Genomic DNA, 22,148 nt, shown 5'->3' with positions numbered 1-22,148 from the left:
TGGGCCCTACCTTACTTCTATTATTAAACATATTTGACATTCTGGATTCTATGACGACTATGAGAAAGTTGTTGAGAAAGACTTCACCTCATTATAAGGAAGAGCTTCTTAACTTGTGTGACTTTGATCTCTGCAACGGGAGTCGGCTGCCCTGTAAAGCAATAAGTCCTGTCTCTGAAAGTGTTTACACAGGAGTTGCATGACCATCTGCCACAGAGGAAAAGGAATGAAAATGAGACTGTGCCCTTTCTCCACCACTGAGAGCTAAGATAACACAGTGGCATGATGTCACAATTAACTATGTGAACTATATATAAGCAGTGAATATGCAACAATGGAAATCTTGCCGAAATATCAAAGTTTACTCCCATGTTCTTGAGAAATCACATCACAGGTAAATATCTGTGTGAGAACTCCTTAGTGACAGACTGAATGATTTATGATGAGCAGCTGTCCAACTAGTTAGCTCGTTCCTTACAACGATTCCATTTCAGTTGTCTAAGATGACTGAAAGGACAACTAGTGCTCTGGAGATTTCAAATAAAACTTGGTATTAGAATGTGAAAATGCAGCATGCTTTGGTTTTCAGTACTTTAAACATGCAATCTCTTTACCATTTCAGAGCAGAGTAATGATAAAAAGCAGAGTTAAGCCTATATAGCATGGTAGATTGATTTAAAGGTCATTGAGAATATCCCCACTCCCCAAATATCTCTTTTGTTTGTTTGTTTATCCATTTTCTATAGTATTTAGTATATAAAATATATTTTATATATAGTAGTTAGTATCTGAAATCTCAAACTCCTGATTTATCCCTTCTACCCCTTCCCCTCTGGTAACCATAAATTTGTTTTTCTATATCTGTGAGTCTATTTTGTAAATAAGTTCATTTGTGTCTTTTTTTTATTTTACATATGAGTGATATCTTATGGTATTATTCTTTCTCTTTCTGGCTTACTTCACTCAAAATGACAATCTCCAGGTCCATCCATGTTGATGCAAATGGCGTTATTTTACTCTTTTTTATAGCTGAGTAGTATTCCACTGTATAAATATTATCACCAACTTCTTTATCCAGTCATCTGTTGATGGACATTTAGGTTGTTTCCATTTAGGCTACTGTAAATAGTGCTGCTGTGAACATTGGGGTGCATGTATCTTTTTGAATTAGAGTTCCCTCCAGATATATGCCCAGGATTGGGATTGCTAGATGATAGTGTAAGTCTATTTTTAGTTTTTTGAAAAATCTCTATACCACTTTGCATAATGGCTGTACCAAACTACATTCCGACCAACAGTGTAGGAGGGTTATATCTTTTTTATAGCTTTCTTTGGTGCTACCATTTGTGAGACATTCTTTTGGGTCAAGTATGGCCATCTCCCTGATCTTGGTGAAAAGTGAGGGACAGAACTTGCCTAGCTGGCAGGATTTTATGTAGCCAAGTTCCAGAGCAGGGAATTTCTCACTTAAGAATATGAGTTAGGGAGTGAGGTAAAAGGGAGGGACCAAAGTCCAGCAAATAGAAAAGATGGCCGGGACATTCAAAGCTGGTTTAAAGAACTTGAACTAGGAACCAGAGAGAGGAGAACAAACACCATCAGGATGATAATACATGTGAATTAATTCAAGAATTGTCTGGCCAGGCTTTGTTGTCTACAACTTTTTTTTTTTTTTTAACAGACCTGAAAGGGCAGTAAATTCAAGTTTAAATCATCTAGAATGAGACGCATATCTTAGAGGGCAGAAGGACCTGTGAGAAGGAAAGAGGCTCACAAGGGAAGTGCTGATGTAAAAAAAAGTCACCCCCCACCAAGTAATATGACAAGTCTCTGTTTAAAGATTTTTAACTTGTTTTTTGCAATTATTACATGTAGTCTCAACAATGATTTTAATATTTTAATATTAAATTAATAATATTTTAATAGCTTAATCTTCTATAAAAGTAAAAGAACATCATGTCCTGACCTTTTATTTTGAATAAACTTGAATTTATCTGAGTGTTTTGATCCCATTTATTTAGGATAATTTAGACTCTGATTTTGTTAGTCTTGGCTAAGGATATAGCACAATATCAATAAAAAATCTAGTCAAGCATTTCAATGCAGGAAACTTTTCAGTACTTCAATTCAGGACTGCATACATAGCACACATAAAGCCCTGGTTAATAGTCTCTCTGTTACTGAATTGTTTGAGTATGTTTCTTCCCTTTATTTGGCTTTGTTTTCTTATCTATACAATAGAGGATTAGAGAATGGGGCCAGAGGTCACAAACTGGTGAACTGTGAACTAAAGTAAGCCAATGGACTGTTAGGTTGGTCAAGGCAGTGGATTTTTCCTTATATTTCATCTTGTTTTAATGAGTTCTAGTACCTAGAGGCCGGGCGTACCTAGAGTTTGCCTGCAGACTCACCAACCCACCCAACCACTGAGTTACATCCAGACTCCGTGCTTGTATTCCCTGCATAAATCCTGAAAACATTTGAATTTGTGGCTCTTTGATTAAACATTTTGTCAAATTTCTTTAGGCCCCTAAGATTTTAATTTTGTAAAACCTCTTGAGAGAGTGAATGTTCTTTCCTTGTGCCCATTAGTAGAGAGAGAAATGAGCTGGAAGGAAATTAATACAAGGTCAGGGCTACCTGGGATCAGACCATCTCCACACACTATCTTATTTAATCCTCAGAGCACTCCAGTGAGGTAGGTACTGTCATACCCATTTTATAGGTGACAAAATGGTCTCAGAGAAGTTAACATTTTGCTCATCATCAGGAAGCTTATTAATTGTGGGAATCAGGTTCAAACCTAGATCTGTTTGTCTCTAAAACCTCTCTATGAACAGTTTTCCTTAGCGGGCAGAAATCTTTCACAAGGATCTCTTGAATTATGAAACTTTACACAGACTTTTGCAACATTGTCAAAGTTAGATATATAAAGGATGTCAGATGTCCAAATATCTCAAACTATTTGACAAAATATTTTATCTGCATGCTTCTTTCTTTGACCAGTAGAGAGATGCCTTCATCCTGTGCCTGAGAATATACTTGACTGCCACAGTTGCCACAGAGAACTCAAATATTGTTAGAAGAAATTTGCCTTTTTGCACACTGATATGACTTAGAAAATAAGTCACAAATCACTCAAATTAGGAATGTAGGTATTGTATTTCTATCACATAACTCTTTCTGTTTTGTCACAGAATACTAGCCATCCTATAAATTCAAATTTGTTTGTAAAAAATATCATTAAAACTCCATATGCCTTAATCTGGAAATAGTACTTGATTGTCTACAAAGTTTACTTGACATAGAACCGTTCTAGTAAGGAGAAGTTCAAGTATGTCTGAATAATGGAAGACAGAAAGAGTGTTAGTATAATCATTAATTGAGTAGAGAACTTTTAGTTGTGTTGTATTTTCAATTGACAGTGTTTAAAACTTGTCTGCTAATATAAACAGAAACTTTGTGTTTAGGATGATTTCCATGTTACATTAGTCACTGAATTGGCTGCAGTAATCATGGTGGCCAGCAAATGTCCAGAACAAGAATGCGTTTTTAAAGGGGAGAAAAAGAGAAAGATGGCACATTAAAAATAAATCAAGTAAGAGAGTGTCCATATGGAGTACCTTTCTGTAATTTTTAAACTTTGGATAAACCCCCATGCATCAGATGTGAGCAAAAGATTGAGCCAGTAATTTTTAGCTGATACTTAAAGAGCGCTCAAATTTATAGGTAGATATTTTCTGCAAGTGCAGTGCAAATTATTATAAGACATTAAAGCAATTAGACTGCTATGTCTTATTTCTGTGAGTGGGGCTTTTGGAGTAGGGGAGGGGGCATGGAGACTACTGCCCTTTTCAAATAATTCATAAATGTGCTAATTATATGTCAGATATGAAAGTTGAGGCATTGTGACCTTCAAGCCCACAACAGACCTTTTCAAGTAAGCCATTTCTATGTACATTAATAAAGTGAACAATGTCCTTCCATAGTTCAATAATGTATGGCTGTTATTTCATTATATGTAAATGCTAACCAAAGAGTTGTTTCACTATCGACATATTAAAAATAAGCCTATAAAAAAAGCAAAGGCTTTTAATCCGTGTAACACTTTGTGGTACTCTACAAATAATGATCCAAGGATTTGTTTGTTGTTTGCTTCCATTGCAAGTGAGTAGATTTTGGATTTCATCAGTGAAATCTGCCGTGTGCTAAAATATATAATAGCTAACAGACATAAGTAAATGGTTATTAGAAAAGTCATCACTGCAAAGAGATGAAGAGACAGTGACATATTTGTAGATCAAAGAAAACACTGCTCTGTACACAAACACTCACCTTCCAGCCAGGAGAATGCTGAGTAAGAGTGATATTCAAAGGAAAAGAAAGGAATTCCATGATATTTCTCATGGCTCTTTCATGGTATAAAGAAAGTATTTGTGAATAGTGGACTTAGATAATGACCATGAAGGTAATTATTTAAAAGGGCACCCATTTCCCTAGAAAAGAGTGTAAGCTCCAAAAGCAATTATGTGTAAAGGAATGTGGGTATTACTAAGGCTTGAATCAAAGTGACTGCCAGAATGTTAAACAGTGCCCATGAAGTTGTAGTAGGAAATCAAGAACAGGAAGAAGAATTTAATTGTCTTGTATTTGTCCAGGTTTGTAGTACATTTGATGCTGAATAAAACATGAATAAAGATACAGTCATGCTTAATGCAACGTAAGTATGCATAATAGACCTCTGGGAAATAATAAACCAATTACAGACTTAAAATAAACCACAATCATATGAGATTCCAAGAATCTATTTGCATTCAATCCATAGATAAACTATTTTTTTTAGACCCCTAGGAAACCATAGCAGTTAGCGTCTTATTATGCGTTAGATGTTGATACCAAGAGGTCTCAGGTAGAACTTACTATTTCACTTATCAGTGTTCCTTTTGGTTTCAGACAATTTTTTATGGCACTTTGTTATTATGTAATAGATTCTCTGAATGCTTCCATAGAGCATATACCAGTAACATTTATGAAAATACTGTTGTTTATTACTGAGATTTTCAACAAATGTATACATGTTCTTATTTGTCTAGGATAACATATGTTTCTGCATTTCCTTGATAATCTGAAATGATTTCCATTATTTTGGATTGTATTTAAGGTGGCAAATCTTGCTTGTTCCATGTCAACAAATGAAGATGGGATTAAAATTGTCAAAGTCGCAGCCAATCACCTGGAAACACTGTGTCCACAGGTATGATAACTAAGTTACTGTCTCTTCCATTAAACTACCTATAAAAATTATATGTAATGCTTTAGATGTTCATACATATAGAAGTATATTAAAATATTTATTTAAGACATAGAAGATGACTCATCCTAAGGTCATGGTTTATTGTTTACTGAGCACCTAGTTCTTTATTTAACACCAGGTTTTTGTAACATTATCTAAGAGACCATATTAGAATTTTGTGAGAGAAAGATGTAGTTTGAAATCAAAACAGTGCTTAATACAACAGATCTGATTTATTTTTAGTCATTATTTATTTTGAAATCTCAAATCATATGAAAGGAATGGCTTTTTCCCTCGTTTATCAGATGAGGGGATGAATTTGAAAAAAGCCAAGAAACATTGTCCTGTCTTCAATTTAGGAGTTTTTTTTTAAAAAAATGCAGAGAGCAACATATTTTTAGGGAATTATTTCTAGATGACTAATTTGTTAAAGCCATGAATCAGGATACACATAAGGTCAATCTTAAACACCTTTCTTGTCTTAGAATAAGTGAGAATAACATGGATAATTACTTGCTAATAAAAACCACAAATGTTGTAAGGATGTAAAATATAATAATGATTACAAGCTTCAAGGACATCTGCTGAGATTCTAATTTTACTTAAGGTAGAGTATGTGTTAAATTCCTGATTTGCCTTGCTGACAATTTTATCTCTAAGAATGTTGAGAAAACAGTAAGGGAGACTGCTTCTTTGGAGTTAATCTTGATTAACAAATAAAAAGTAGCTGAAGACATGCAATCTAGAGAACCTGCAACTGAGATTTCCCAACTGAGGTCAGTTTTCTATGAGGTCCCACAGGAAACAGAACACTGCAGTGAGGTCTCTGAAGTGGCTGAGCCACTTACACTCCCCTCACCAGTCCATAAGAGGTCTCATTTCTCCACACTGTGGGTAACACTTCATGCTGTCCCATTTGAAAATGTTTTGTGAATCTGAAGAGTATTCAATCTATCTCATTGGCTTCAATTTATAATTATCTAATTACTCAAGAGAAAATTTTTTTCCAAATGTTTATTAACCGTTTGGCTTTCTAATTGTGTGAATTGCCTAAATCCTTTGCCAATATTTAGTTTTTTTTTCTTTTTAAATTTCATTGCTTAGGTTTGTTAAAAATATCTTCTGTTGACAATGGGTTTTCTTTTAACTTTTAAGATGATATGTTACTCATAAAGGATTTTAAGAACTTTAATGTAAACATATGATCCATCTTTAATTCCTTAAATAGATCTGTGAGCATCTACTCAGTGCCGTGGTTTGCTAGTTTGTGCTTTGTCAAGAAATTCTCCCAACAAAAATGTTCTATAGTTTCTGCATTTCCTTTTTAAATGATTGAAGTATTGTTATTTAACATAACAGATATATATAAAGATTAGGTCTTTATATCATGTGAAATTTATTTTTATGTCTAACATGAGGTATAGATTTTTTTTTAAAGCAGTGCTAACCGTTGGGCAACCATCATGTTTTAAATAGTTAATCCTCTCCCAATTAAAGTGAAGTAGTACCATTTTTCACACACACACACACGCTTTTAAAATGTTTGTTGTTTTATATACATTTGTATACATATATATAACATATGTAACACATGCATACATATACATGTTTTATTTAATATATATATATAATACATACATACCAGATGTGTATAATCTTTAGTATTATTGTCTAAGTAAAAATAGATTGATAGATAAATTGAAATATTATCCAAGTTATACAAGTATCTGGATCTCTATTCTGTTCCAGCCTCCTGTTTCTTTATCCCTGCAACAGTGTTGCAGAATCTTTTTTTTCCTTCCATTTTTATTGAGATATAATTGACATACAGCACTGTACAAGTTTAAGGTATAGAGCATAATGATTTGACTTAGATACATCATGAAATAATTACCACAGTTAGTATAGTGAATATCCATCATCTCATATAGATACAAAATAAGAAAGAGAAAAGATATTTTTTTCGTGTGATGAGAACTCTTAGGATTTACTCTCTTAATAGCTTTCATATATAACATACAGCAGTGTTAATTATATTAACCACATAATACATTAGATCCCTAGTACTCACTTATCTTATAACTGGAAGTTTGTGCCTTTTGACTACTTTTATCCAGTTGTTCCTCTCCTCACCTCCCACCTTTAGTAACCACAAATATGATCTCTTTTTCTATGATTTTTCTTTTCTGAAGTATAAATGAGGTACAACACTATATAAGTTCCTGTACACAAAACAGGGATTTGATATTTCCATACATCTCTAAAATAATCAAAATAATCATTTCAAAATATGAAAATAAGTTTAGTTACCATCATCATACAAACATATTACATAATTATTGGCAGATTCCCCACACTGTACATTTCATATCAGTGACTCATTTAGTTTGTGGAGTAAAATTGCTGGATTGCATAATAATTCTATTTTTAATTTTTTTTAGGAACTTCCATACTGTGTTCCATTATGAATGCAGCAATTTACATTCCCACAGCAGTACGCGAGGTTTCCCTTTTCTCTACATCCTTGACAAACTATTTGTTATCTTTTGGATACTAGCCATTCTGACAGGTGTGAGGTGGTATCTCACTGTAGTTTTAGTTTGCATTTCCCTGATGATAAGCAGTGTTAAGCACCTTTTCATGTGCCTGTTGGCCATCTGTATGCCTTCTTTGGAAAACTGTCTGTTTAGGTCCTTTTTTCATTTTTAAATCAGGTTGTTTCTTTTCTTTTCTTTTTCTTTTTTTGATATTGAGTTGTATGAGTTCTTTGTATATTTTGGATATTAACCACTTTTGAATATATTATTTGCAAATATCTTCTCTTATCAAGTAGGCGGTCTTCTCATTTTGTTGCTTATTTACTTCACTGTGAAAAGCTTTTAAGTTTGATGTAGTGCCATTTGTTTGTTTTTGCTTTTGTTTCCCTTGCCTGAGGAGACATATCCCCCAAAATATTGCTAAGACAAATGTCAAAGAGAATACTGCCTATGTATTTTCCTAGAAGTTTTATGTTTTCAGGTCTTACATTTAAGTCTTTAATTATTTTGAATTTATTTTTGTATATAGTATGAGAAAATAGTCCAGTTTCATTCTTTTGAAGGAAGTTGTCCAGTTTTCCTAACACCATTTATTGAGGGTGTCTTTCCTCCACTGTATATTTTTGCCTCTTTTGCTGTAAATTAATTGCCATGTTAGTGTGAGTTCATTTTTCTGGACTCTGCTATTATGTTTCATTGATCTATATGTCTGTTTTTGTGCAAGTACCTTACTTTTTATTACTGTAGCTTTGTAGACTAGTGTGAAATAGGAGAGCATAATACCTCTAGCTTTGTTCTTCTTTCTCAAGATTTTGTTGACTATTTGAGGTCTTTTATGTTTAAAGTTTCACAGACTTTAAAAGTATTTATTCTAGTTCTGTGAAAAATGCCATTGATATTTTGATAGGGTTTGCATTAAACCTGTAGTTTGCCTTGGGTAGTTTGGTCATTTTAACAATATTAATTCTTCCATACCATGAATGTGGTATATCTTTCCATCTGTTTGTGTCATCTGCAATTTCTTTTATCAGTGTTTTATAGTTTTCTAAGTACCGGTCTTTCACCTCCTTAGTGAGATTTATTCCTAAGTATTTTATTCTTTTTGATGCAATTTTAAATCAGACTGTTTTCTTAATTCTCTTTCTGGTAGTTTGTTGTTAGTGTATGGAGAAGTAACAGATTTCTGTATATTAATTTTATATCCTGCAACTTTATTGAATTCATTGATGACTTACAGTAGTTTATTGGTGGCCTCTTAGGATTTTCTGTATGTTGTATCTTGTCATCTGCAGTGACAGTTTTAATTGCTGCCTTTCAGTTTGGATTGACTGATTGTTTGAATGCTGTGATTCTTACTTCCAATACTGTGTTGACTAAAAGTGGCAAGAATGAGCATCCTTGTCTTGTTCCTGATCTTAAAGGAAATTCTTTCAGGTTTTCATTTGTTGAGTACAATGTTAGCTGTGAGCTTGTCATATATGGTTTTTATTATTTTGAGGTTTGTTCCCTCTACACCCACCTTGTTTAGATTTTTTTTATCATTAAATAGATGTTAAACTTTGTCAAAACTTACTGCATCTATTGAGATAATTATATGATTTTTATTCAGTTTGTTAGTGTGGTATAGCACATTAAATTATTTGTGGATATTGAACCATACTTGAATCCCTGAGATAAGTCCCACTTGTTTGTAGTGTATGATCCTTTTAATGTATTGTTGGATTTGGTTTTCTTATATCTTGTTGAGAATTTTTGCATCTATGTTCATTAATGGAATTGGCTGTAATTTTTGTATGTGTGTGGTGTCTTTGGTTTTGGTATCAGAGAGGTGTGTAGTTTAATTATGGTTTTATATTAAATATTGGTATCTTCTAGGCAAATTGAGTTACCTTGTTTTTTTCTTTAAACCATTGCTGTTCTCCGTTTTGCTCTTTAATATAACTTACAGAATCCATTGTCAAGTTCTATGAAAATATATTTTAGAATTTTTATTGGAACTGTTCAATTGTCTTAGATTTTAAATTATTTTAGGGAATAATGACTCCTTCAAGATATTAAATATTTTCACTAATAAACATGTTTTCAGTATTTCCATAATCAGATCTTTTTTTTAAATGTCCTTCAGGGACTCTTTGGTGTTTTTTTTTTTTTTTTTTAAATCATTAATTACAGTAAATTCCATGGCTACATGCTGATGGCATCCAAATTCTTCTCTCCAGGCTAGACCTCTTTCCTAAAGACCAGATTCAGATACTTAGTTTTCCCCTTAATATTTCCATGCTGATATCTAGAAGACATCTAAAACTTAAAATAGCCAAATAGAACTCCAGATTGTTCCTTCTCCACCTTATTCTACTGCTTCTTCAATCTTACTGATTTTAGTTAATAACATGGCCTTTCATTTCGTTGCTCTGAAGAAAAACCTGTGAGTTTTCCTTTTTTCACTCAGTAAATATTTATTAAACACATAGTATGTGGTAGGCATTATTTATGCATCTGGGAAGTAAACAGTAAAGAAGACAAAACTCCTTGCCTTTGTGAAGTTTACATTCTCATGATATCTGATGGCTCATTTTCCTATTTAATCCATTAACAAGTTTTGTCGATTTCACCAAAAAATATTCATTTTCTGTCTACATACTTTTCTCTATCTTGTCTGTCAACATCATAGCCTATGCCACTATTATCTCTATATTCAACTACAAAAATATCCTATATGGTTTTCAATGCTTACACTCATCTCTCTAATGTATTTTCTATATAAAAGCCAAATGTTTATCATAGCAATTGCTTTCCATAGCCCTTTACAGTAAAATGCAAACATCTTTTAATGGCATAATCAGACTTACATGAAATTCCTGCTGCCTCAGCCCTGCACCATTTTATTTTCCTTTTCGCTCATTAGATCTCTGCACATTGGCCTTTCTGTTTCAAGAACACAGTAAGCTCCCTCCCATCTGAGGGAGTTTGCATTTGGTAATTTCGCAGTGCTCTTTTCTCATATGGCCATATGGACAGCTTCTGTTACATTCAATTTGTGAGAACTCAGCTCAAATACCATCTTCCCAGACAACAATCTCCCTAAGTCACTTCTCCAGCTACAACCTATTATGTCATCATATTTATTTCTCTTAAAGTCTCTACTACAATCTGAAATTATACTTTATATTTTTTTTTACTTTTAATTGTACATTTTCTACACTCAAACATGTATCTCATGAAGGCAATGATTTAGTGTTCCTTGTTCACTACTTATGTCTCTTGTAATAGCAGAAATGCAGCATATATTGGATGTTCAATAACTATTTGTCCAATATGTAAGTGAGTGATACAGTTTCTAGAATGTTATATCATTCTATAGTTATAAAGGGCAGAAAGAATTTTTGCAACATCTTTTCTAATGCTTTTCCTAAACAAGTATGTCTTTATTTTGACAGTGTGAAAAAAATTACCTTATAATTAGTTTGAGTTGTAACTGATGAAAAAAAAAAATTCTTAAAATGGCTGATTAATGTGTAGTTGCTCACCAAGAAGGAGACCTCTACTGGTGGACTGCAATCTGCACTTGGCCTGGTTCATTTCAGTGTTTTACTAGTGTTTGAGATAAAATAATTGAATACTGTTCTTAAAGTTTTCAGTTAAAAATAAAAGAAAAAAGGACTATATTAACTGAAAGAATCCAGTCACAAAGAATTGGAATATTCAAAATAGGGACTAAATATCAGTATCCAGAGGAATACAAAGGTATAAATATTAAACCATATATACTGGGCACTATAAAACACATTGCAAAATAGAGAATGGAGTAAATATGGCTTAGCAAAAGTTTATTCTCCAAAAGGCTTAGAGGTTTTGGTTGATATTAATCTCAATGTGAATCAGTGTGGTAAAGCTGTAAAAACAAAATACTAATGCTAAGAAAATACTAATAAACATTTTTTTCATTAACAAATAAGTTCTAAAACTTATTCTCAACCTTCTTTGTACTTCAAAATTGTTTTCCAAGCTGTATATTTTTTTATATGGTACGTCCTGAAATTCAGAATTCTGGGTCTAGAGAGCACCCCAGCTGTGTATGTATGTGTATGCTCATGTGTGTAAGTTCCATTTTGGCAATATCTATTGAAATAAAATATGTACATACTTTTAGGTTCACTAATTCCACTTCCAGCAATTTATAGTACAGATACATGTGTGCACATGCACAAAAATCTATGAGCATGTTTTTAAAAATCTTTTTTAAATTGACTTAAAATTGATATACAATATTGTATTGGTTTCAGGTGTACATCATAGTGATTTGGTATTTTTATGCATTATGAAATGATCACCACAGAAGAATTCTAGTTATCATCTGTCACCATGCAGAATTATTATAATATTATTGACTATATTCCCTATGCTGTACATTATATCCCTATGACTTATTTACTTAACAGCTGGAAATTTGTGCCTTTTAATCCCATTCACCTATTTTGCTTGTCCCCCCTCCCCTCTGGCATCCATCAGTTTATTATGAGCAAGGTTTTTATGTAGCTTTATCTGTAATGGCTAAAGCTAGAACCAACCTAAATATCTGTTACTGGAGAATGTTAAAAGCTGTTTAAAGTAGTAAATTGGCTAAATACATATTTTGGTATGGAAGATACCCAAGATAATTGATTAAGGTACATTTCAGATAAGTATGTATATTATCCTATTCAGGTGAAAAAACAAAGAAGATTGAGACATATGTTTATGTAGTCATAAGTAATTTTTCAAAAATGTTCTCATGAGAATTTTAATAGTGTTTACTTTTAGGAACTGAGACTGGAAATAAAGAACAGAAGGAATACTTTTACATTCCATTTTACTGCTTTAAGGAATTTTAATTTAACCAGAAATAGGTATTTTATTAATTTGTAAATGAAACCCAACTAATTAAAGAAATCCTAGATTAATTCTGGAACGAGTCAGATTGAGAAAACACAGGGTCAGAAGGAGCTGGTAGGACTCCAAGCACTTAATTCTCCCTTGTTAAATACCATAGAATTCACTTAGGTTTCAGTGAATTGGATCATCCTAGTTCTTGCCATGCCTGGAGGACTACAACTATAATGCTTTGCCCAGTTACAAGTATTACACTTTGAAAGAATTGTTACTTGGAACATATTTAGCACAGGATATCTGAAGTAGTGACATGACTTGAAACTATGCCCTATGAAAAGCTCATAAAAGCAACAGGGAATTTTTAGCCAGGAAAAGGTAAGACATGGAGAAACATGATCACTGTCATCAAATCTTTAAAGGGCTATGATGTGAAAGACTTGTTCTGAAGGTCCCTGAGGGACAGAATGACCACCTATGAGCAGGAGGTAGAAGGATTCAAATTTCATCTTAATATAGAATGAATTTTGTAAAGAAACTAGCTGAAAGAAATTGGACTTGTTGAGAAGGAGGGATTTGGGATTTTTTATGCTTCAAACATTTAAATATAAAGAGGGTGACCTTTTGACCAAGCTATAGAGTAGAGGGTGAGAAGTTGGCGTTACAAGCCCTTGAATGCTAAACCCTAAGATCCTCTAATGGACCTGTCTTTTGTATAAAGAAGAGAAATGTGATGTGGATGATAGCATTGCTAGAGTGCTATAGCTATGTGAACGCAACCTGGCAGAAGGATAAAACCATCACTATGTACAGAGCTTAATCCTTGTTCTATTTTAGCAAGTAACTTGGAAGCATATTTTGAAAGTAAACATTTTCTATTTGCATGTGGCACAAAAATGAGAAAGATAGACAGAATTCAAGTTTCTAAAATATGTTGATAATTTAGACTAATGTTTGAAAATTCATAAGCTAAAATTTAATAAGGGTAATATAAAGTCAGGGCCTTAGGTCAAATAAAATCTATTGCACAAGTAGATAGGGAAAACATTACTTATCAAGAAGCACCTGAGGCATCAGGAGTTGAAAAGGACATTTGTCATCTGGTTCAGTGAATTCCAAACACTGGTCCATGAAAGCATTTTCATGGTCTATAGTGAAATTAGGTCAGTATAGTTAGATTTTTTATGAAGTCAAATTTATTCAACTTTTTATTCAAAATTTATATATTTTCTACTTGTTTGATATTCATCAAAACATTTGATTTATGAAATAATAATAAAAGTAGATAATAGCTTTTCATATGGTTATTTCCTTTGTTGGCAAAATAAAAATTTCCCAATTCTATGTCAGTTATGTCCTTTCCCCCTCTACTTCCTTTTTTCAGAAATAGTTGTGGCCTGAAAGATCCAGAAAATTTAAAGTACTAATGACTTTTACACAGGTGACTTTTATATAAGTGACACAGCTATGTAAAGTCAGTAGCATGACATGGGACCATTTTACAGCTTTAAAATGATTATGATGCTTAGTTTGTGAAATATGAGAAAATTCTCAGAGTACTTGGCACAGGGATGCTCATGTCTAGAATACCATGTGGGTTTGCTCCCTGCAACTTAAGGGCTAGGTAGAAAAAGAATGAGTTGTTTTAAGCCATAGTGAGTTATTACCTATTAAAGAAAAGCCAAATAGACTATGCCTTGTCAAAGATGTTTAAAAGAGAATTTTGTTATTGAGTGGTAGAAGTATTAGATGATTTTAAATGTTCCTTCCTTAAATAAACTTCTTTAGTTAATTTAAAAGGCATGGTGAAAACTTCCGGTATTTTTCCTTATGTTGAATATACTCACACTCAACTAAGTAGACTCTCATAGGTGCTTAGATTTTCCAAAATCAGATCAAGTTTTCTAATCACTGTCACATTTGAATCTAATGCAGTTGTGTTATATCTTCTGTTTACCCACCTCATGAAATGACCTGACAGAACCAAACCATTTGCTGAAGCATTTAGTTTATGTTCAGTCATATACTTGGGGATATATTTCCATAAACTGCTTACTGGAAATCTATAATTACTTTCTAAAAGGGTTGTATATTAGGCATGTTGGAAAGGTAGGGAGGAAAGTCAGGGTTGTCCCAGACATAGAAGCTTGTGAAATACAAAAAGAACAAAGTACCTGGGAGAAGGTGTGCACTAAAAATCACCTGTATTCATATTTAAACATGGAGAAATATAACCTCCACAAGGGTAGGGATTTTTGGTCCTGTGACATATCCTAAGAATAATGCCTGACACATAGTAGGTACTCCTTACACATTTATGGAGTGAACGATTGTGTCTGCATAAACTTATTTGGATCATAGACATTGGCAGATCTGAAGGCTCACACTATTCTTCTCCCTCCTTTGTTTCTAGAAGGTGTTGAAACTCACAACTTTAACCAAAGTGATAGAAGGTCCCAATATGATACTTTGTCTGCTTGAAGTACAAGTCATGTGAAGTTACTGGCATTATCTCTCTCTGCATGGACAGGATTGTTTCGTTATAACATCAGCTTGTTCTGATTAAGTTATAATGTGTTACTGTATTTAGTACATGCCTCAGTAAAGGCATTGGGCTATCACTTTCAAATGGAAAAACATGTCCTGATTTGTATGTTTTTGTTGTTTTTGTGATCGAAGAGCTGTCATATCTATGAATTGAAAGCACTTAATTTTCCAAATATCATACTCTGAGGAAGCAGATAGGTTTTCTTTCATCTTCTGTAGATGATGATGAATGTTTTGTTTGCAACAAAACAATATAAGACTCAAATAATCAATTTAAAGTAATCATTCTTTAAGAATCCCAGGGTTTGCCTATGAGAATTGTGACAAGACTTTTACAATTATACCTAATTTATTTCTTTTCACTTCCATGAATTGCAAAAAAAAAAAAAAATAGTCAAGATTTTGGAAACCACGACTCATGTAAGACAATATAAAAAGTTTAAAATGAGGTTATTTTTTAAAAGCTGATTATGATTGACAGATTGCTCTTCAAGAAAGTATAGGGTAACTGGAAGCCTAGGCTCAATCTCTCCCGTTATGCTATGATATTCATGTGGAGAGACAGTGCCTGAGAAAGCTATGAACACAGTTGCTGTCCAAGCCTAGAAATTAAACTCTGTTATTATTGTAATATCATTGTTCTGTATCCTGTCCTTATTGCACCGTCAGCCACTCCCTCCCACTCACTCTAAGAATCTCTTCATTCGGCAAGTATTTAGTGACCAATTACCAGGAGCATCCCTGAAACTAGGGCAAGCCAGGAGCAGGGAGTAAGGGTTCATGGGATACCCACTGGAGCAGTTCATAGTAATAAGTATGGGTTTAACTAAGAGGGCTTTTATCTTAAGAAAATCTGAGATGGTATAGAAGTTATAGAAGCCATAGCCATTAAATTTTAGTGGGGATGTTGGATAAAAATTAGATAATGTTTTTAAAGTAAGTAGGTAAAAGTAATTGTGACTTAAAATGCAAGAGGCAAGAATTTCAGAATTATTCTCAAACCAGAAAGTATGTGCTGGAGCCTTCATTTACGCACATTGTGCTGTAGTATTAAGCATGTTAAAGGACCTGTGCCAGCCTCTATAATCTAGTCAGGGAGGAAAACAAAGATGGTGTTTTACTTCCATTACATTTCCAGTGAAAAGGGAAAATGTATTATCCAGGCAGAAACAAAGTTGTGTTTGAGAAGTAGACATGAGATACCATGGGAGGCAGAGATTCATGTTAGTTAAGGGATTCAAGGAGGGCTCTCAGAAAAGTGACATTTTCTATAGGCCTTAAAGGATGAGCAAGATTTGGACATTTGGGAAAATGTGAGAAGGGCACTCTAAGCAGAGGATATAGAAAAGTATATAACAGAAATTGAAAACAGTGAGTAACTGATTCTGTCTAAGGTGTATTATTTCTTAATGGGAGCCTCTTTCACTTTGGGTTGGACAATTTTTTGTTGTATGAAAAAGTCAGTGGTGGGGTTCTACATGCCAGAAAACCCAGAATCTAGGACACTAGATGCACAACCACCACGTCCCCCAGTCCAGTCTTTCTGATAACCAAAAATGCCTCCACATATTTCCAAGTGCTTCCCAGGAGATATTGCCTCATTTGAGAACTAGTTGGAGGGCATGGAAAAGGGAGAAGTTGGATACACAATTGAAACAAAGGTTGTAGTCCTTACTGCTAAGTGAAAAAAAATTAGATTTGGAATTTAGTGGAGGATGGCAAGTCATTATGGGTTTTGAGTAGGTGAGTGACATCATCACAGCTGTGCTTCCTGGGAATTAATCTGGAAACTGTGTCAGCTGAGTAGAAAAAGGAATAGGCAGGGCCAGTTAAGATATTATTGAACATTATATACGGAAGTCAGAATTTGGATAAAAGATACAAAAATAAAAAATTGTACATGGGACAAACTGTAAGTGGACTATATAAATTGAACAGAAATTGAAAACAAATTAGATGATGGTGACAGCGGAGGCAAAAGAGGATAAATATTTGAGGGTTTTACTTATACCTGGGAGGATAGTATTTTTAGGGGAAATTGGAAATATGATGAAAAACAGTCACTTTAGGGTAGAAGTTAGTATAATTAATATATTTAAAGTGCTACCTAAACATCCATCTGGTACTTTGAATATATTTAAGGTATTCTTAACATAAAGTGGAGATTATAGCAAACAACACATACAAGATCTTGAGATATCGCAGCTAGATATGGTAGCCATCAGTAAAGAGGTGATGGCTAGAACCATACCTGTAGAGCAGAATTACTAACAAGCAAGAGAAAATAAAAGGTTCAAAGGCAGAGCCTTAAGAAAACACATCTAGGAGAGAAGAGGAACCTGAGAAAGAACAATCATCAGAGTAAGAGGAAATTCGGGAACTAGAATGGGTGGCCTGGTTCAAGCCCGGCAAGGGGAGCACGACGGCACAGTGGACAGCACTGCACATGCTCCAGAGAGCTCCCGTAGGAGAAGTATTGACAAGTCTCTGGTGGAGCCAGAAGTTCAGAAATCAGCAGTAACCTTAACAGGAGAGGTTCTGCTGGCATTGTGGGAAAGGAGGAGAAAATGAAGGCCAGAAGATACATATCTAGATTTTTTTTTCCTTAAGGAATTGAGAAGTAAACCTAACTTTGGAAAAGAAAAACCCTGGGAAGCACCACTTTGTAGTCTTTTACTTAGAGTCCTACCATACCTTTTACTTCCAGTTAATTTTTCAATACTGCTTTTCATCTCCAGAACCTATACATTAGGTTTTTAAGCAATCCTAGCAGTGTTCTCTAAATTATGTTTTTATTCAGTGAGCTCAGCTACATGGAGCTAAGTATGAATAGGCCCTATCACAGATTTTTGATAAGTAGTAAATAAGACATCTTGGATTTATAGGTGATTAACACTTAAATGATCTTTTTATAAATTAAAAAAAAACAGCTTTAAAACTTAAGATACCACTGTGCAATTCAGAAGGCAATGTTAGTGCTGAAAATATTTGGTTGGTCACTTTATTTTTAAATGTCATTTTAAATGTGAATCTGAAATGAAATATATCAGTACCAGGAAATTTAACCAAATGGAGAATATCTGTGACTGTTTCTCCCAAGAACTTTTCCTTGAGGATTAAATGAAAATTACCTGTAACCATATGTATTGAAAGCTTCTGTACCCTGTTGTGACAGCCTTACTGACTGAGGTGCCTTATACAAATCTAAGCAATCATTCATCCTCATCCTTATGCTATGACCAAGATTCCAAATTATAGTCCCATGACTGAAATATTCTGAGCTCTCATTTATTGAGCTCTTGTAATTGACAAACCACTGGCCCCAACATCCTGATTTAGATTTAGAAGGATTTCTGCATTCCCTGCAAGAGAGGAATGTTCTTCTTCCATATCCCCACTGGACCAGAAGCTTGGGGCCATCAGATGACCCCCAGTCTCCTGGAATTTGCACTGAGTAGGACAATGACCTGGGAAAGTCAGTTTTAAGAGAACAATGGAATAGACTTAAGAGTAAATGTGAAAAAATATATGTAGACCAACAATAATTACTTTAAATAATTTTATAGTTTATGTTCTAAAGCTGCCTTTGCTGACAATGTTTCATAAAATAAAATACATGTCATTTTGAGTCACCCAGGGAGAATAGGGCTAGGAGAATTGGAAACAATTTGAGCAGACATACTATTATCACGTGTGCTCAGTATAAAAGGCAGTGTGCAGATATCAGATCAAGGGGAGTGAAACAGGACTGTATGGAGATCCAGAAGCTGTAAGATCATTGCTCCACAAAATTGAATGAACTAGGTTGGGGAATTCATGAGTCAAAATGGCGTTTCTAGAAAGTAGCAAGGTATCACTAAAGCATTAAATAATTTATATTTTTTAAAGTAGTTTTAATCTCTGTTTTGGCCGGTGCTTTTAGAGACAACCACCATTGTACTTAGACCATAAAAAACTCCACTCTTCAACTAATTAGGATAACATGAATTAAATATCTCACAAAATAAACATACCTTCTTTTCAATCCCTAGTCTTTGAAAACTACAGTAAAGCCCCAAACCTGCTTTTGAACACATACACACCTTCTGAATATGTAACGCTTGCTAACAAAGTCCGTTGAGAAAGAGATTAGATGGCTATCCGTCATGAACTGTGATGTGGCAGGTGCTGTACCAGTGTTTTCATACTTAATTCTTCTGACAGTCTTGTGACATCAAATTATTGGACTAATTTTATGTATAAGGAAGAAGGAATATAGAGATGTTAAGTGACTTGCCCAAGGTTAAAGAATCAAACAATAAATGCTTTAGGATTTGTTTGGATAGTAACGTTTTCCTTCATTTTAGAGGAATTATTTCACAGAGTTGTTATCTATTCATATTTGTGCAATTCTCCAAAGAAATAGACTTTTTAAAAAATTTGTCCTTGCTGTAAAAAAAGGTAATAAGGTTAATTTGCCAGGAATTTTTATTTCAACATTGAGTCTATAATGCATTTTGACCCTCATGTGTTTAGGGCTTTCAGAATTCTAGCCTTGGCTTCTTCACAAGGGCTAGCAATAATATTTAATATTTAAGTATCGCTTTATTATTTAAACAGACTTTGCAATTTATTTCAGCTGTCACACTGAATAAGGTTCAATTCCAGAGAGGTTATGTGGATGCCATTAGATTACACAGCAAACTGGGGAAGAGGTTAGAATATAATTCTTGTCCCTTAAAGTCAATTAACATCTCTGTTTACTTAATAAGATGAGCAAAAACAGTGTATCAGTCTGTTAACCATATCTTTTTGCTATAGTGTTTTCAAATATTTAGTAGTCAAAGTTTTTGATTAAAAATAAAAGGATGATTTCTATGGGTAGGTAGCTGGGTATTAAAGTGCATATTTAAAGTAATAGAGCAATATTTGGTCCCTTTGAACTCATACATGGATAATACTAGAAAGAACAATTTGGATATAAAAGGCTGAATTCTTTCAAGCTGTATATTCTCACTTTCTTGAAAAATACTCTTTTATGTTTAAATCCCCTGTTAAAGATCCAGGCAGTATATTAATTTTTAAAGAATTTACAATCATTTAAAAAACTTACTCTTTTGAACATTGGATTTTTTATAGGCATTTAATGAAATTATGTAACTTCATGTATTTATCTTTAGGTAATAATTATAGGTTGAGTTCATACTAAATTTATGGTTCAATTGCAGTAACTATATTAGTCTTGGTACTTGTTGAATTTGCTTCTTTTTACTTTGTTAACATTATTAGTTTCTGCATCAACAGTGATCTTTTTTTCTGTATGCCTACTATTTTGAGCCATTTCAAAGCATTTTTTCTAATCTGGAAAGTTAGTAATCACAAGTAAATGACTGAATAAGAAATAAATATTTCCCAAAGGCTTTAGCTTTATTCCTAGGTGACACAGTGACCCAAAGAAATGTGTACTTACTGTCCCTCCCATGTGAGTGCTGTTGTATGTTTTTGGCGGTGATGTTGAAGATACTTAAATAATGTTGGTGGAAGGTAGGGGTCAGAAAATTTACTTTAATATATGAACAGGCAGGGCAAAAGTCTAGAAGAAACTATGGCAAACTGGAAATCCTTGCTTCCTTTAAGTCCTTCAAATTCACTTTCTAAAACCTTTGAGGTCACCCCTTCCCCCTTAACACCTCAAAAAAGGGGAAGAAAACAGAAAAGCTCCTGTAGCCAATTTTTAGAGCCTTTTAGTAGAATATTTGATTTCTACTTAGATTCTATTTTGTTTCTGCTCAACAACCCTGTAGTTGGCAATAGGTATTACTGCATTTTCCAGGGAGTATTGTTGGATATCCATATTTCATGGATAATACAGTAGTGAGGTAAACCATTTTTAAGGAAAGAACCTTTGGCCTCCAGATAGGTCTGATACCAATCTGGGAGCAGGGACGCTCTGGTGGGAAAGCAGAGTGTAGTGAGAGGCAGCTTAAGGGAAATGAGTCAGAAATGTAAGGGTATATCACCACTCATGAGCTACACTCCCCATAAGCATTCCAAGAAGATTTCATGGTTGTGCTCTCAAGCAAATACTTATGTCTGTGACTTGGAGAAAAGTGCCTATTAGCCAAGCTTTGCTGAGAAGTTAATAAAGAGATGCCTGCTGTCTTCCTGTTGAAACCTTTCCTTCTTTGTGCTTAGTACACTGTCAATGACCAATAAATAATAGTTATGATTTGGGGAGGGGGGGTTTGCCAGATGTTTCCTGTAAATCACAAAATGCAAAGCCAAAGATTTGAAAGCCATTCTGAACAAAAGGATGATTAAAGTGAGGTCATTTATGGCAATTGCTTGTAGTATGTCTCAAGACAGTTTTCATAACAAATAGTTACTAGACAGATCTCATTTGCAGGTATGGGATTTTTAATGTACCTTCTATGTAGGTCATTGGGTACTACTGTCTTTGGGGAGTCTAAGTGGTATTTAACACAGAGAGTCTACTGATTAATTCTAGAAATGTTTATTGAGGATCTGCTTCACACCAGGCACTCTTCCAGGTGCTGAGGATGCTCTAGTAAACACAATAGTCAAAGTGCCTGCTGCTTTTGAAGCTTACACTTTATATGAGATAGACAGAGATATTAAATATGGAAGCAAATACATAAACAAGATAATTTTGGATAATAACTAACACTTACATAGCTTTTGTATGTGCCAGACCTGTGCTAAATGCTTCTTTGTATATTACCTCATTTAATCCTCACAATAAACTGAAGTGGTAGGTACTGTTATTTATACATTTTTACAGATGAGGAAACTGAAGTCCAAAACATTCACGTGACTTGCCAAGTCAGAGAGAGAAGGAGCTGCGAGCTAGTCAAATCTGAACAGTCTGATCTTCTAATCCATACTGTTACCCACCATGCTGCATG

At 33.9% G+C, this 22,148-nt stretch overlaps 1 protein-coding gene across 11 annotated transcripts in view; it reads left to right on the top strand.

The window, feature by feature from the left end:
• CTNNA3 (catenin alpha 3) overlaps nt 1-22,148 on the top strand; it is a 1,350,411-nt gene that overhangs the window by 829,104 nt on the left and 499,159 nt on the right. For all 11 annotated transcript variants that reach the window (XM_074374085.1, XM_074374091.1, XM_074374088.1 and 8 more), the window contains one exon: nt 5,162-5,254. In XM_074374085.1, the coding sequence (XP_074230186.1) occupies nt 5,162-5,254 (93 nt within the window). The remainder of the gene's footprint in view (nt 1-5,161; nt 5,255-22,148) is intronic.

This window comes from Camelus bactrianus, chromosome 11 (genome assembly GCF_048773025.1).
Source record: "Camelus bactrianus isolate YW-2024 breed Bactrian camel chromosome 11, ASM4877302v1, whole genome shotgun sequence".
Lineage (NCBI taxonomy): Eukaryota > Metazoa > Chordata > Mammalia > Artiodactyla > Camelidae > Camelus > Camelus bactrianus.
This window is presented reverse-complemented; position numbering and strand designations above follow the sequence as displayed.